This window comes from Macaca thibetana, chromosome 10 (assembly GCF_024542745.1).
Source record: "Macaca thibetana thibetana isolate TM-01 chromosome 10, ASM2454274v1, whole genome shotgun sequence".
NCBI classification, from domain to species: domain Eukaryota; kingdom Metazoa; phylum Chordata; class Mammalia; order Primates; family Cercopithecidae; genus Macaca; species Macaca thibetana.
Genome location: NC_065587.1, coordinates 68,615,246 through 68,632,915, shown reverse-complemented (window position 1 = coordinate 68,632,915; position 17,670 = coordinate 68,615,246). Strand labels below are relative to the sequence as shown.

Sequence of the window (17,670 nt, the reverse complement as noted above, 5' to 3'; positions counted from 1 at the left end):
TGACAATTATGTGTCTTGGGGTTGCTCTTCTCGAGGAGTATCTTTGCGGTGTTTTCCGTATTTCCTGAATTTGAATGTTGGCCTGCCTTGCTAGGTTGGGGTAGTTCTCCTGGATAACATCCTGAAGAGTGTTTTCCAACTTGGTTCCATTCTCCCGTCACTTTCAGGTACACCAATCAAATGTAGATTTGGTCTTTTCACATAGTACCATATTTCTTGGAGGCTTTGTTCGTTTCTTTTTACTCTTTTTTCTCTAAACTTCTCTTCCAGCTTCATTTCATTCATTTGATCTTCAATCACTGATAACCTTTCTTCCACTTGATCGAATGGGCTCCTGAAGCTTGTGCATGCATCACGTAGTTCTCGTGCCATGGTTTTCAGCTCCATCAGGTCATTTAAGGTCTTCCCTATGCTGTTTATTCTAATTAGCCATTCATCTAATCTTTTTTCAAGGTTTTTAGCTTTCTTGATGGGTTCAAACATCCTCCTTTAGCTTGGAGAAGTTTGTTATTACCGACCTTCTGAAGCCTACTTCTGTCAACTCATCAAAGTAATTCTCCGTCCAGCTTTGTTCCATTGCTGGTGAGGAGCTGCATTCCTTTGGAGAAGAGGCACTCTGGTTTTCAGAATTTTCAACTTTTCTGCTTTGGTTTCTCCCCATCTTTGTGGTTTTATCTACCTTTGGTCTTTGATGATGGTGACCTACAGATGGGGTTTTGGTGTGGATGTCCTTTTTGTTGATGTTGATGCTATTCCTTTCTGTTTGTTTGTTTTCCTTCTAACAGTCAGGATCCTCAGCTGCAGGTCTGTTGGAGTTTGCTGGAGGTCCTCTCCAGACTCTATTGGCCTAGGTGTCACCAGTGGAGGCTGAAGAACAGCAAATATTGCAGAAGAGCAAATGTTGCTGCCTGATCCTTCTGGAAGCTTCTTCTCAGAGGGGCACCCAGCTGTATGAGGTGTCAGTCGGCCCCTACTGGGAGGTGTCTCCCAGTTAGGCTACTCGGGAATCAGGGACCCACTTGAGGAGGCAGTCTGTCCATTCTCAGATCTCAAACTCTGTGCTGGGAGAACCACTGCTGTCTTCAAAGCTTAGTTGGAAATGCAGAAATCACCTGTCTTCTGCGTCACTCATGCCGGGAGCTGTAGACTCAAGCTGTTGCTATTAGTACATCTTGGAATGATCCCCTGGAGCCAGAAAATTTTATTCTACTTCCCTGTTCTGCCACTCCTTTGGGGAAGGCATCAAAACTTTCTGAGCTTCAGATTCCTTTTCCATAAAGTGGATATTATTTAATACTACCTTTCTCAGTATATTGTAAGGTCAAAATAAGATAATGTACACAACCATTTACTATGTTACCATGTTCATTGCATGTAACATATGTAAATATTGTGTTTATAAGAATAAGAATAGGAGATACAATGAAATTTGGGGACTTAAGGGGAAGGGTGAGAAGGGGCAAGGGTTAAAACACTACACATAGGGTGTAGGGTATACTGCTCAGGTGATTGGTGCACCAAAATCTCACAAAACACCACTAAAGAACTTACTCATGAAACCAAATATCACCTGTACTCCAATAGCCTATGGGAAAAAAAAAAAAAAAGACCAAGAATAGGAGACACCAGCCTTCGTATCCCTACCAAAAAAGATCTCTCTCTCTCTTTATCTAGCCAGCTAGCTATCCTCAAAATCAAAATAGCCCTGAGATAGCTCAAGGGCCCATTAAACATTTAAAAATATGTAGCAACACAGTGGAGCAAAAACAAACAAACAAAATGGAGAACATCCACAAAGAAAGGATTGCTAGTGAGGTCAGCATATCTGAGACTATAGGAAATGGTTAGGAACAAAGAAGAAAGTCAGAGTATCAGTTATGCAGTGGAAACCACTATAGTCCCAGTGGCCTACTCTGAAGAAGACAACAGCATCATTTGCCACAAGGGTTAACAATAGTCATTCCCACTGGGGAACCTTTGAGAGAGAGATGCAGCTGCACAACCCTCCTCCCTCCGAGAAGCACTACTGCTGAACTGCTTTGAGAAAGGAGCCACCATCACTCTCAACCCCCATGTGCACTGATCCCCATGACAACTTGGGCTCTGGGGCTGCACCTCACACACACACATCTCAGACTCTGAAGCCATCACCATAGCAAGCTAGTTTGTACTCCAGGCCCTGAAGCTAAGGTCTCTCCAGACACCAGTTCAACTGCCATAGAGAGCTAGCTCCACTGCAAGCCCAGAGCCCCTGTAACCCTGCCTATGCTCTCCTTCTTGGTCCCCTGACTGCTTCACAAGTATCATACTTCACATTCTGTTACTAATGAGGCAGTTGGGGTGCCTGTGTCTTGGGTGCCAGTGTCATTACCACTCCAGATCCCAGAGCCATAGTCTCTCCATACATACCTGTGCTGCAGGCCTCAGCTCCATGGCCACTCCATGGGTGCCACTCATCAAACACCAGTGCCACCACCACTACAAGCAAGCCACAAGACAGACTCAGTGTCAAGAGGGATTCATGCAGCCACAATTTCCCTAGTGGGAGAAAAAGAGATCCAGAAGACCTTAGCAGCCAACACCACCAGAGACCCCAGCAATCCTCACTGCCACTGCTGGCATCCACAGTATTCATCACTAAGGATTCCTGCAGTTTTAATCAACACCAGCATCAGTTGACAGAGCTTCACAGAAACTATACCACTGTACCTTCAGTGATACCAGAACGGTTACCCTTCACTCAGAAAGCACCCTTGCACCTCCCTCCCTCCATAAGGGCAGGTCTTTCCACACCAGAATTAACCTGTAAAGTCTGAAAAAGGTGATTGCTCCATCAAATATGATGACATTAACATAAGAAAACAAGAAACATTTAAAAACCAAGGAAACATAACAATAACAAAGAATACAATAATTTCCTAGTATCTGGTCCCCCAAAGAAATGGAAATATACAAACTGTGTGACAAAGAAATCAAAATAATTGTTTTAAAGAAGGTCAGCAGGCTGGGCACAGTAGCTCACGCCTGTAATCCCAGCACTTTGGGAGGCCAAGGTGGGTGTATCACCTGAGGTCAGGAGCTCAAGACCAGCCTAGCCAACATGGTGAAGCCCTGTCTCTACTAAAAATACAAAAATCAGCTGGGCATGGTGGCAGGCACCTGTAGTCCCAGCTACTCAGGAGGCTGAGGCAGGAGAATCACGTGAACCTGGAAGGTGGAGTTTACAGTGAGCTGAGATCGTACCACTGCACTCCAGCTTGGGTGATAAAATGAGACTCTGCCTCAAAATAATAATAATAATAATAATAATAAAATAAATAAATAAATAAAGCAGCTCAGCAGACTTCAAGAAAATACAGAGAAGCAATTCAGTAAAATCAGGAAAACAATAAATGACAAAATGAGAAATTTAATAGAAATTGAAATTGTTTTAAATTATAGAGCTGAAATACACAATGAATAAAATAAAAAATACAATAAAAAGCATCAACAGCAAAATTGATCAAACAGAAGAAAGAATCTGTGAAATCGAAAACATACAATCAAATGAGAAAAAATAAATAAAAAGAAAGAAAAAACATTACAGGATTTATGGGACAGCACCAAAAGAACAAATATTCAAATTATAAGTTTCTGAAGAAGAAGAGAGAGCCAAAGGAGCAGAAAGATTATTTAAAGAAATAAGAGTAAAAAACTTCCCAAATCTGGAAAAAGATATAAATATACAGATACAAGAAGGTTAAAGGTTTTGAATCAGATTAAATTCAAAAAGACCATATGAAGACATATATTCAACAGTCAAAAATCAAAGACAAAGGGAGCATCTTGAAAGCAGCAAGAGAAAATACGCAAAAAACTTGTAATGGAGTTCCAATAAGGCTAGCAACAGATTTCTCAGTAAAAACCTTGCAGACCAGAATGCAATGATACATTCAAAGTATTGAAGAAAAAAAAACTGCCAGCCAAGAATACTTTATGCAGGAAATCTGCACTCCACCAATGAAGGAAAAATAAAGCTTTCCTACACACAGAAAAGCTGAGGGAGTTTATTAGCACAAGGCTTGCCTTACAAGAAAGGCTAAAAGGAATTCTTTCCAATGAAATAAAAGGATGCTACTTAGTAAGACTATAACATTTGAAAGTACAAAACCCACTGGTAAATATAGATAATGCTGGCTGACTAAAAGCATCCAGAACTTACCACGTTTACAGAGAAGGACTAAACAGTATTAGGTTGGTGCAAAAGTAAATGTGGTTTGAGGCATTAAAAGTAATGATGGAAAACTGCAATTACTTACAAACCAACCTAATAGATAATCACATATCAAATAAAGTGTCTAGAAGAGAATGCTGGAATCCAGCAGGGAAGCAACAGGGACTCTGAGGCACAAAAGCTCAAGATAGCAGCATAGAGAAAGAATCAAGGCAGCCAGGTGAATCAACTCAGAGTCAGGAGGAACTCCCCATTGTGGGGAAAGAGGTAACTGAAAGATCCATATTAGTCCACCCTCCCACCAGAAATGCCTGAAGTTCTAACTGCAGAAAAGCTCCGAGACACTCACATGTCCTAAGCCTAGTCTGGAAAGCTGCCTGGAATCCACATGACTGCATTTGTTCCAGGGAGAGAATTTGCGCAGGGGCCCACCCCTGGAACACAGGCTGCTATAGTATGGTGCCATTTGGAGAGCAAATACAACAACAGACTATATCCTGCCATGGAGACCAATAGCTACTGCATCTCCACAACACTGAGACCCCACCAATATCCCCCAACACCCACTCAAAGGGCTGCAGCATCATAGTGCTGGCTAGGCCCAGTGGCACAACCACACTGCCAGCATCTGAGACCACACAACATCCCACACCCCAGGGAACACATGGTCGAACACGACAGGTATACTGGCTCAAGGACATAGAGAACCAAAGTGTGAGCTTCCCAGAGCCTGACAGCAACCTTCCTGGACCTGCTGCCACCAACAGTAACCTCACTCCCCTCCAGCAGTGGGGCCATGAAACACCATACATACCACCCAAGGGCCCAGAGACTGATCTGCCCAACCCACTGAAGAAACCACCAGCTCCCAGCTACCCCACTCAGGAAACGAAACCAGTCCACTCACCCAACTACAGATATTGCCAGCACTTGTGTGCCCACCTGGGGGCCCAAGGAGGAACTGCCCAGCCAGCATTTACACTCTGCTTGAGTGACCAAGGACCATCCCACTCAGGGCATTACATTGCCACTGCTGGTGCCTGTGCATCCAACCTGGGGCCCAAAGACCACCCCACATGAAACACATAACCATCACCACCAGTGCCTGCACATTCAACCTAGGAACCTATGAACCAGCCCACTTGGAATATATGAAACTGCCAAAGCCTCGCCACAGCTTCCACAAATAACTACTCCCTAAGATGCCAAGGTGCTCACATATATCTCTAATGTTAATGACAGCCAAAGTAATCATATAGAGACCACACTACAGTGTCCGCCCAAAATCAAAGCCAAAGCACCCTACCCAACTTACATTATAGATACTTCTACGGGGAAACGTTTTTCCTTACTAAAGCTACTCCATAAAATTGAAAGAAATGTCAGTTACACCATATGTACAGATATCAATGTAAGGACACAAGAAACATGAAAAAGCAAAGAAATACAACACCTCCAAAGGAATGAAATAATTCTCCAGTAACAGACCCCCCATAAAAAGAAATCTATGAAATGCCTGGAAAGTAATTCAAAATAATGATTGTAAGGAAACACAGAGATACAAGAGAACACAGATAAACATTACAAATCAAGAAAACAACTCAGTATCTGAATGAGAAATTCAACAAAGAGATGCATATCATAAAAAAAAGAAGCAAACAGAAATCCTGGAACTGAATAACACAATGAATAAAAGCAAAACTACAATGGAGAGCTTCTAAGATAAACTAGATTAAGCAGAAGAAAATTTCTGAACTTGAAAACTGAGCTTTTGAAGTAACCCAGTCAGACGAAAAAAAAGGAAGAAAAGAAAAAAGAATGAAGATGTATAAGATACCAAAGCAAAAAAAAAAAAAAAAAAAAAAAAAAAAAAAAAAATTCAAAATTTTAGAGTTCCAGAAGGATGAAAAAGTCAAAGAAAAATTATTTAATGAAATATTAACTGAAAACTTCCCAATTCTTGCCAGAGATACAGACATTCAGATACAGGAAACTCAACTATCCCTAAACACAGTCAATCCATAAATGTCCTCTCTGAGGCAGATTATAGTCAAACTGTCAAAAGTTAAAATCAAAGAGAGAATTCTAAACATAGGAAAAGTGTCAAGTCACATATAAGAAAATCCTCATTAGAATAACAGCAGATTGCACCAGGCAGAGTGGCTCATGCCTGTAATCCCAGCACTTTGGGAGGCTGAGGCAGGTGGATCACTTGAGGTCAGGAGTTCAAGACCAGCCTGGCCAACATGGTGAAAACCCGTTTCTACTAAAAATACAAAAATTAGCTAGGTGTGGTGGTGCACACCTGTAATCCCAGCTCCTAGGGATTCTGAGGCAGGAGAATTGCTTGAACCTGGGTGGCGGAGGTTCCAGTGAGCTGAGATTGGGCCAAATAGTCTGTGGGCGGCCGGAAGTCCTGGAGTGCGGTGACCGGGCTGTGATCTAGCATAAGGGCGGAGCCCAGAAAGGGTGTGAGATGGGAGAAACTTCCTCCCCTGCCCCCACAATGCGGCATCCGCTGGTCCTGCTGCTGCTCCTCTCTGCCCTGGTGACTCCCTCCACTGCAGCCTCTATCCACGACGCTGATGCTCTTGGGTCTTACAGGCCTCCAGAGCCTACTCCAAGGCTTCAGCCGACTTTTCCTGAAAGATGACCTGCTTCAGGGCATAGACAGCTTCTTCTCTGCCCCCATGGATTTCCGGGGCCTCCCTAGGAACTACTACCAAGAGGAGAACCAGGAGCACCAGCTGGGAAACAACACCCTCTCCAGCCACCTCCAGATTGACAAGGTGACCGACAACAAGACGGGAGAGGTGCTGATCTCCGAGAAGGTGGTGGCATCCATCCAGCCGGTGGAGGGGAGCTTCCAAGGTAACTGGAAGGTACCCAGGATGGAGGAGAAGGAGGCCCTGGTGTCCATCCGGAAGGCCATGGACAGCTTCCACACAGAGCTCCATCCCCGGGTGGCCTTCTGGATCATGACGCTGCCACGGCGGAGGTCCCACCACAATGTCCTGGAGGGCGGCCGCTGGCTCAGTGAGAAGCCACACCACCTGCAGGCCGTCCAGGATGGGCTTAGTGAGGGAACCCACGAGGTATTCCTAAAAGAGGGGACCCAGGGCTCCTCCCAATCCTGGCTGTCCCCCTGAAAGACCCACTTACTGTACATCCCGGCAGCTATAGGGGTGGGGACTGGGAAGCATCTGACTGTAGCCCCCATCAGACCCCACCCGAAGCGCCATATGGAAATAAAGTTCTTTCTTACATCTAAAAAAATTTAAAAAATAAAACAATTGCCCCAACAGTTTATGCCTCACTGCCTGATTAGAAAGAGAGAAATGTATTTTATTACCTGCCTTTTATATAATTAAATAGTATCTCCTTTAGACAGCGGGGAAAAAAAGTGTAGAAGCTTTTTAGTTTTACATAATCCCATTTGTCTATTTTCGCTTTTGTTACTTGTACTTTGAAGTCATATCAAAAAATCATTTACTCACCAAGGTCATGAAGTTTTTCCCCTGTTTTCTTCTGATTGTTTTAGTTTCAGGTCTCACGTTTAAGTTTTTAATCCATTTTGAGTTGATTTTGAATGTGGTGTGAGATGAGCATCTAATTTCATTCTTCTGTATGTGCGTGTCCACTTCTCCCAATAACAGACTACCTTTACTCATTGTGTGCTCTTTGTATCTTTATCAAAAAACAATTAACCTTAAATGTGTAAGTTTCTTTCTGGGCTCTTAAGTCTGTCCTATTGTTCTATGTGTCTATTTTATGCCAGTATCATGCTATTATGATTATTATAGCTTTGTAATGTGTTTTGAAGTCTGGCGGTAGATGCCTCTGGCTTTGATCTTTTGCTCAAGTCTGCTTTGGCTATTCAGGGTCTCTTGTGGCTCCATACAAATATTTAAATTGTTTTTTCTATTTCTGTGAAAAACGTCACTGGAATTTTGATAGGGATTGCATTGAATCTGTAGATCACTTTGGATAGTATAAACATTTTAACAATATTAAATCTTCCAATTCATAAACACAGGTATCTTTTATTTGTGTCTTCTTCAATTTATTTTATCAATGTTTTGTAGTTTTCAGTGTACAAATCTTTCACTTCCTTGATTAAACTTATTAAGAATTTTATTTTGGTACCCACTAGTTTTCTTTTTTTTCTGCAAAGTTTGTTGTTAAGGTGTAGAAACACTACGAATTTGTGTATGTTGATTTTGTATCCTGTCACTTTAATAAATTTGTTTTTTTACTTCTAATTTTTGTACATAGCTTTTAGAGTTTTCTGTATGTAAGATCATATCATATGCAAACAGTGACCATTTTACTTCTTTCTTTCTGCTTTGGATACTTCTTATTTCCTTTTCTAGCCTAATTGCTCTAGCTAGGACTTTCAGGACTATAGTGGATAGAAGTGGCAAGAATGGGCATTCTTGTTTTGTTTTCGATCTTAGAGGAAAAGTATTCAACTTTTCACCATTGAGTATGATGTAAGCTGTGGTTTATCATATAAGGCCTTTATTGTGTTGAGGTACATTCCTTCTATACCTAGTTTGTTGACAGTTTTTAATCATGAAAGGATGATTAATTTTATCAAATGCTGTCTCTGCCTCTATTAAGATGATCTTATGGTTTGTGTCCTGTACACTTTTAATGTGGCATATCACACTTCTTGATTCGCACATATTAAACCATTGTTGCATTCTTGGAAAAAAAATCTCATTTGGTCATGGTAAATAATACTTTTAATGTGCTGCTGAATTCACTATTGCTAGTATTTTGTTGAGGATGTTTGCATCAATGTTCATAAGAAATATTGACCTGTAGTTTTCTTTTTCTGCAATGTTCTACTATTTCTTTAAATAGAAATATTACCCCTTTGACTCTTTCTCCTTATTTATATTCTTTAGCTTGAATATTTGCTCCTTTAATGTTGTCCCATAAATCCCATTAGCTTTCTTCGTTCCTTTTTTATTCTTTTTTTCATTTTTGTCCTCTGCCTATATATTTTGATATAATCTGTTTTTGACTCCACAAATTCTTTTTTCTCTTTAATCAATTTTGCTGTTGATGCTCTCTGTTGCATTTGTTCATTACATACATTATACTTTTAAGCTCCAGAATTTCTATTTGATTTTTAAAATAATTTCAATTTCTCTGTTAAATTTCTAATTTGGATCATTTATTGGTTTTCTGATACCACCCAAATATTTCTCTATGTTTTCTTGATGTTCACTGAGCTTCCCTAAAACAATAATTTATAAATAATTATAAAGTCTTTGTGAGGCATTTTGTATATCTCTTTATTTGGGGTCAGCTACTGGAAGATTACTGTGTTTTTTTGGTGGCATTATGTATATCTCCTTGGTTTTTCATGTTTCTTGATGTTCCTTACATTAATGTCTGTATACAAGACATTCTGGTCATAGTGTCTGGAATGGTCCATGAATGGGCTTGCATTGAAGTCCTCAGGCAAGGTGGGTTGGTGTTTGGGTCAGCATATCAAAGGGCCTGGCACGTGGACCCACAGGGTTGGGCCTGGAGCCTGGATCCACTGGGATAGACTTGTTGATTGGGTTCATGGAGGTGGGCCTGGAACCTGGGTCCCCAAAGCTGAGACTGGAGTCTGTATCCATAGGGTTGGCCAGAAGCCTAGGTCCTAAGGGGTTGATCTAGCACTGGGGTGGGCCTTGAGCCTGGGTCTGCAGGAACCAGCCAGTTTCTGTGATGAGCCAGTCACATGGGTCCACTGGGATGGGCCTAGGGCCTGAGTTCATGTTGGTTTGCTTGCTGTGGTTTCAATGATGTTGTCCCCTCCAAGATTTATGTTAAAACTTAATACCCAATGCTACAGGATTAAGGGGTGCCACCATTGAGAGATTATTAAGTCATGAGGGTGGAGCCCTCATGAATGGGATTAGCAACCTTATAAAGGGGTTTGTGACTGAAGATAATTCTCTATTGCTCTTTGGTTTCTTCTGGCATTTGAAGGTACAGTATTTCTCCCCTGCAGAGGACATAGCACTGAGAGATCATCTTGAAAGCAGACAGCAGCCCTCTCTAGACCCCAAATTAGCCAATGCCTTGATCTTGAATTTCCCAGCCTCCAGACCATGATAAATAAATTTCTTTTGTACACAAATTACCCAGTCTGTAGTATTTTATCTTAGCAGCACAAACTAAGATAGAGTCTGGTTACTAGATCTACAGGGGTGGACTTGCATCCTCAGTCCATAGAGGCCAGCCTGCTACTGAGGTCTACTGGGACAGACCAGAACTAGACCTTGGGTCTGCTGGAGTGTGGACCACAGGGGCTAGTTAGGAGTATGTGTGGGGCCACAGAGACAGGGCTGTCACTTGGCAGGCCTGAGGATATTGTCCATGTTTGCTGGCGTGGTGCCTGAGGCCAGGGTTGCCAGTCCAGCACCAGCATGGGCCCAAAGCCTGGGAGTGTGTGGGCCAATCTTGTTCAGGGTTGGTCTGAAACCTGGGACAATCCTGGAGTCGGGGGCTGCAGGAGCTGACCAGTCACTGGCTAGGCCTAGAGCCTGTATCCACAGGGACCGATCTGATCAGTAGGGCTGCTGGGGCCAGCCTGGTGCTGGGGCAATTATGAAGCCTGGGGTAGTGGGGGCCAGCCCATTGCTATGGGAAGTACAGAGTCTGGTCTGCCGGGGTCATCCTGGTACTGGGGTGACCAAGTCCACTGGGCAGTCTTGGAGTCTGGGGCTGCAAGCACCAACCTGGAGCTTGAGTCTGTGGGAGCTGGCCAGTCACTGAGGCAGGCCTGATGCTCAGGGTCATTAAGTTAGCCCAACACTGGGGTTGGCCTAGACCTTGCACTGCTGGGGTCAGCCTAGTAGTGGGAGGGCCTGGAGACCAAGTCTGGAGGGGCTGTGGGATTCCATGTGGTGCTGGGAAAAAACTGGAGGCTTAGTCCGTAGGTACCAGCCAGGAGTCAGGGTCTGTAGGGGCCTGCCCTGCACTGGGTTTTATTGAGGTGGGCCTTGTTGCGGGAAGTCAGGGACCCCGAACAGAGGGACCAGCTGGAGCCATGGCAGAGGAACATAAATTGTGAAGATTTCATTTTAATATGGACATTTATCAGTTCCCAAATAATACTTTTATAGTTTCTTATGCCTGTCTTTACTTTAATCTCTTAATTCTGTTATCTTCATAAGCTGAGGATGTACGTCACCTGAGGACCACTGTGATAATTGTGTTAACTGTACAAATTGATTGTAAAACATGTGTGTTTGAACAATATGAAATCAGTGCACCTTGAAAAAGAACAGAATAACAGCGATTTTTATGGAACAAGGGAAGACAACCATAAGGTCTGACAGCCTGCGGGGTTGGGCAAAAAGAGCCATATTTTTCTTATTGCAGAGAGCCTATAAACAGACGTGCAAGTAGGAGAGATATCGCTGACTTCTTTTCCTAGCAAGGAATATTAATATTAATACCCTGGGAAAGGAATGCATTCCTGGGGGGAGGTCTATTAATGGCCGCTCTGGGAATGTGGAATATCTGTCTTGTGCAGTTGAGATAAGGACTGAGATACACCCTGGTCTCCTGCAGAACCCTCAGGCTTACTAGGGTGGGGAAAAACTCTGCCCTGGTAAATTTGTGGTCAGACCAGTTCTCTGTTCTTGAACCCTGTTTTCTGTTGTTTAAGACGTTTATCAGGAAAATACGCGTACTGCTGAACATAGACCCTTATCAGTGGTTCTGCTTTTTCCCTTTGTCCTGTTCCCTCAGAAGCAAGTGATCTTTGTTAGACCCTTATTAGTAGTTCTGCTTTTTGCTCTTTGAAGCATGTGATCTTTGTACCTACTCCCTGTTCTTACACCCCCTCCCATTCTGAAACCCTTAATAAAAATTTACTGGTCTGAGACTCAGGTGGACATCACAGTGCTACCAATATGTGATGTCACCCCTGGTGGCCCAGCTGTAAAATTCCTCCCTTTGTACTGTCTCTCTTTATTTCTCAGCTGGCCGACACTTATGGAAAATAGAACCGACGTTGAAATATTGGGGGCGGGTTCTCCCAACAGGGCCTGATGTTGGGGTTCAAGGCAAAGGCTGGTGCTTACTTTCTTCTCCTTCCCCCAAGTAGAAGATACATCTCTTCTAGGTGTTCTGCCTAGGATTGGGAGAGGGATGAGGTGGGTAATGTAAAATGATTCTTCTTACTTTCTTCAGTGTGTATTTTCTTATTTATGGGCTGCACTCAGGTGCTGTAGTCTCTCACCTGGTTTCCTTGGCTCCTTTTAAGGTATTTTTGTATGTGAATAGTTGTTCAAATTGATGCTTCCACAGTGGGATGAGCACTAGAATGTTCTGTTTTACCATCTTGTTGATGTCAGTCCCAAAAACACATTCATAAGCAACCAATAGTCAAAGAAGAAACCACAAAGAAAATTGGAAAATATCTTGAGACAAATTAAAATGAAAACACAGCACACCAAAATTTATATGATTCATGAAAGCAATACTAAGAGGCAAACTTGTGGTATAAAGTTTTACATTAAGAAAAATGAAAGATCTCAAATCAATAACCTAACTTTATACCTTAAAGATTAAAAATAAACAAACTAAACCCAAGGCTAATGGAAGGAAGAAAATAATAAATATTAGGATAAAGATAAGCATGGAAAGCAGAAAAATGGCAGATAAGAGCAATGAAACAAAGAGTTGGCGTTTCAAAAAGTTTAAGACTCCTGCTACAAGATGGCCAACTGGATGCAGCCAGGAGGAATATCTCCCACCAAGGGACCAGGACATCAGGAAGACTGGTGCACTCCTAGCAGCTCTTCAAGGGGAAGGCATTAAAGCAGACAGAGGAAGGATGCCGATGCTAGGCTGAATGGAAAGGGAGCTGAGAACCCTGCACCGGGTACTGAACATCTGAACTTGTTCCTGGCCCCCAGCAACTCCTGTGGAAGGGGTGAGTTAAACAGGCAAGGAGGCCTCTGGAATCCCAGCAGGAGATCCCTCAACCACCACAGACACTTCTGTTGGCAAGGAGAGCTGCTTAGAGAAGTGGTAGAGGCAGAACTCCAGCTGGTGTGGAGCCCAGGGGGCTTGGTGCAGGAGTATCTGTAATGGAACATGACAAGGGAGACCTACCCTCCTAGGCTCAACTTGATCCCATATGAGACTTTAACCCTAGGGGAACTTTTGGACCTAAACACTGTAGGGCATTCTTGCCCATGACATGCGACCAGTTTGACCTAAGCACCTCTCAGTCTGCTGGCCTCTCCCAGGGCCCCAGCCTGGCCATGATCGAAAACACATTAAAAAAAAAAAAAAAAAAAAAAAAAAAAAAGTCCAAAATATAAATGAACCCAGGAGTTGGTTTTTTGAAAAAATTTATAAGATAGACCATTATCTAGACTAATAAAGAAGAGAGAAGATCCAAATAAACACAAATTAGAAACAACAAAGAAGATATTACCACTGACCCCACAGAAATACAAATAACTGTCAGAGACTACTATGGACATGTTTATACACACAGACTAGAAAGTCTAGTTTGAAAATCTAGAAGAAATGGATAAATTCCCGAACACATACACCCTCCCAAGATTAAACCAGGAAAAAATTGAATCCCTGAGAAGACCAATAATGAGCTCTGAAATTGAATCAGTAGTAAATAGCTTTCCAACCAAAAAAAAAAAAAGCCCAGGATTAGACAGAGTCACAACAGAATTCTACCAGGTATACAAAGAAGAGCTGGTACCATTCCAACTGAAACTATTCCAAAAAAATTGAGAAGAAGGGACTCCTCTTTAACTTATTCTATGAGGCCAGCATCATCCTGATACTAAAACCTGGCAGAGATACAATAAAAAATAAAACTTCAGGCCAATATCCTTGATGAACACTGATGCAAACAATCCTCAACAAAATACTGGTAAGCCAAATCCAGCAGCACATCAAAAACCTTACCCACCATAGTCAAGTAAGCTTTATCCTTGGAACGCAAGCTTGGTTCAACACATGCAAATTAATAAACGTGATTCATCACATAAACAGAACCAAAAACAAAAACCACATGATCATCTCAATAGGTGATGATGATCAAAGCAGAAAAGGCTTTCAATAAAATTCAACATCCCTTCATTTAAAAATCTCAAAAAAATAGGTACAGAAGAACACACCTCAAAATAAGAGCTATCTATGACAAACCTACAGCCAACATCACACTGAATGCAAAAGCTGGAAGCATTTCCCTTGCAAAAGGAAAAGACAAGTATGCTCTCTGTCACCACTCTTATTCAACATATACTGGAAGGCATGTCCAGAAGAATCGAACAAGAGAAAAAAATAAAGGGCATCCAAATAGGAAGAGAGGAAGTCAAACGATTCCTGTTTGCAGATAACGAGATTCTGTATCTAGAAAACCCCATAGTCTCAGCCCAAAAGATCCTTAAGCTGATATACAACTCAGCCGAGTTTCAAGATACAAAATCAACATACAAAAATCACTAACATTCCAATATACTAACAACAGCCAGGTGGAAAGCCACATCAGGAACACAATTCCATTTACAATTGCCACAAAAAGAATAAAATACCTGGGAATACAGCTAACCATGGAGGTGAAAGATCTCTACAATGAGAATTACAAAACACTGCTGCTCAAAGAAACCAGAGAGGACACAAATAAATGGAAAACATTTCATGCTCATAGATAGGAAAAATCAATATCATTAATATGGCCATTCTTGCCCAAAGCAATTTACAGATTCAATGCTATTCCTATCAAGCTATCAATGACATTCTTCACAGAATTAGAAAAACATACTATTTTAAAACTCATGTGGAACAAAAAAGAGCCCCAATAGCCAAAGCAAAAAGAACAAAGCAAGAAGCATCATGCTACTCAAATTCAATTATTCCACAGGGCTACAGTGACCAAAACATCATGGTACTACTACAAAAACAGATACACAGACCAATAGACCAATGGAACAGAACAGAGAGGCCAGAAATAAGGCCACACACCTACAACCATCTGATCTTCGACAAAGTTGACAAAAACAAGCAATGGGGAAAGGACTTCCTATTCAATAAGTGGTACTAAGATAATTAGCTAGCCATATGCAGAAGATTGAAACTGGACCCTTTCCTTATACCATATGCAAAAATCAACTCAAGATGGATCACAGAGTTAAATATAAAACCACAAACTATAAAAATCCTGGAAAACAACATAGGCAATACCATTCTGTACATAAGAACTGACAAAGATTTCATGAAGAAGATGCCAAAAGCAATTGCAACAAAAGCAAAAATTGACAAATGGATCTAATTAAACTAAAGAGCTTCTGCACAGCAAAAGAAACTATCAACAGAGTAAACAGACAACTTACTGACATGGTTTGGATCTGTGTCCACACCTAAATCTCATGTTCAATTTTAATCTCTAATGTTGGAGGTGGTGCCTGATAGGAGATGATTGGATCATGGGGGTGGATCCTTCAAGATGGTTTTGCACCATCCCCTTGCTGTTCTCACGAGCTCTGGTTGTTTAAAAGTGTGTGGCACCTTTCCCCCCTTGCTCTCTCTCTTGCTCCTGCTCCCATCATGTGAGATGCCTTGCTCCCACTTTGCCTTCCACCATGATTGAAACTTCCTGAGGCCTCCCCAGAAAGAGAAACCTCAATGCTTCTTGTACAGCTTACGGAACCATGAGCGAATTTAACTTCTTTTCTTTTAAAGTACCCAGTCTCAGTTATTTATTTATAGCAATGTGAGAACAGATTAATGTACCTACAGAATAGAAGAAAAATTTTGCAAACTATGCAGCTGACACAAATCTAATATCCAACATCTATAAGGAATGTAAACAAGTTTTCAAGAAAAAACTACCCCATTAAAAAGTGGGCAAAGGATATGAACAGCACTTTTCAAAAGAAGACATACATGTCACCAATAAGCACATGAAAAAAAGCTCAATATCACTAATCATTAGAGAAATGTACATGAAAACCACAATGAGATACTATCTCACACCAGTCAGAATGGCTGTTACTAAAAAGTCAAAGCATAACAGATGTGTGGAGAAAATAGAACAGTTATATACTGTTGGCAGGAGTGTAAACTAGTTCAACCATTGTGGAAAGTGGTGTGGTTATTTCTCAAAGAGCTAAAAATGTAACTACCTTTCAACCCAGCAATCCCACTACTGGGTACATACCCAAAGGGATATAAATCATTCTGTCATAAAGACACAGGAACATGTATGCTTATTGCAGAACTATTCACAATGGCAAAGCTGTGGAATCACCCTAACTGCCCATCAATGGTAGACTGGATAAAGAAAATGTGAATATTATGCAGCCATAAAGAATAATTATATCATGTCCTTTGCAGGAACATGGTGCTGGAGGCCATTATTCTTAGCAAACTAATGCAGGAACAGAAAACCAAATACTGCATGTTCTCACTTACAAGTGGGAGCTAAATGATGAGAACACACAGGCACAAAGAAAGGAACAACAAACACTGGGGCCTATCTGAGGGTGGAGGGCAGGAGGAGGGAAAGAAGGAGAAAAAATAACTGGGCTTAGTACCTGGGTGACTAAATAATGTGTACGACACACCCCTGTGACAGTTTACCTATATAACAAGCCTGCACAAGTACCCCTGAAACTAAAATGAACGTTTTTAAAAAGTGTATAAAGAAGTTCAATAAAATAAAAAAATCATATCTAGACTAAAAAAGAAAAAAACAAGAATGCTCAAATAACTGAAATTAGAAATGAATAAGGGGACATTATGACTACTTTTACAGAAGTGAAAAGGATTATAAGAAAATACTATATGAACAATTGTATGCCAACAAATTGGATAACCTAAATAAAATTGATAAATTCCTAGAAACCCCTAACCTGCCAAGACTGATTTAGGAAGAAATAGAAAATCTGAAAGGGCCTTTAATAAGTAAAGAGATTGAATCAGTAATCAAAAACCTACCAACAACAACAAAAGTCTAGGATCAAATTACTTCACTGGTGAGTTCTACCAAACATTTAAAGAATTAATATTAATCCTCTTCAAACTCTTCTGAGAAGCTGAAGAGGAGGAAGTACTGCCAAACTTATTTTACAAGGCCAGCATTGCACTTATACCGAAGCCAGACACAGACACAGACGCTACAAGAAAATAAAACTACAAACCAATATCACTGACATATATTGATGCAAAAATCCATTTTAAAAACTGGCAAACAGAATTAAAGAGCAATTTAAAATGATTACACATCATGATCAAATGGGATTTTTTTCCCTTAAATACAAGAATGGTTCAACATTTGAAAATCAATCAATGTAAGGCCGGGCGCGGTGGCTCAAGCCTGTAATCCCAGCACTTTGGGAGGCCGAGACGGGCGGATCATGAGGTCAGGAGATCGAGACCATCCTGGCTAACACGGTGAAACCCCG

The 17,670-nt window shown here is 41.4% G+C and overlaps 3 protein-coding genes across 7 annotated transcripts in view; all 3 read left to right on the top strand.

Annotated features, from left to right (window-relative positions):
• Nucleotides 1–17,670, top strand: part of LOC126964308 (cytochrome c oxidase subunit 4 isoform 2, mitochondrial) — a 393,425-nt gene that overhangs the window by 41,372 nt on the left and 334,383 nt on the right. The window lies entirely within an intron of this gene.
• REM1 (RRAD and GEM like GTPase 1) overlaps nucleotides 1–17,670 on the top strand; it is a 753,594-nt gene that overhangs the window by 532,367 nt on the left and 203,557 nt on the right. The window lies entirely within an intron of this gene.
• On the top strand, nucleotides 6,799–7,362 carry LOC126964299 (dickkopf-like protein 1). Its single transcript, XM_050807332.1, has one exon. The coding sequence runs from the start codon at nucleotides 6,799–6,801 to the stop codon at nucleotides 7,360–7,362; it is 564 nt and encodes a 187-aa protein (XP_050663289.1).

Bases quoted from the DNA above. Each gene is read 5' to 3' on its own strand.
- LOC126964299 (XM_050807332.1), top strand. From the start codon at position 6,799: ATGCTCTTGGGTCTTACAGGCCTCCAGAGCCTACTCCAAGGCTTCAGC.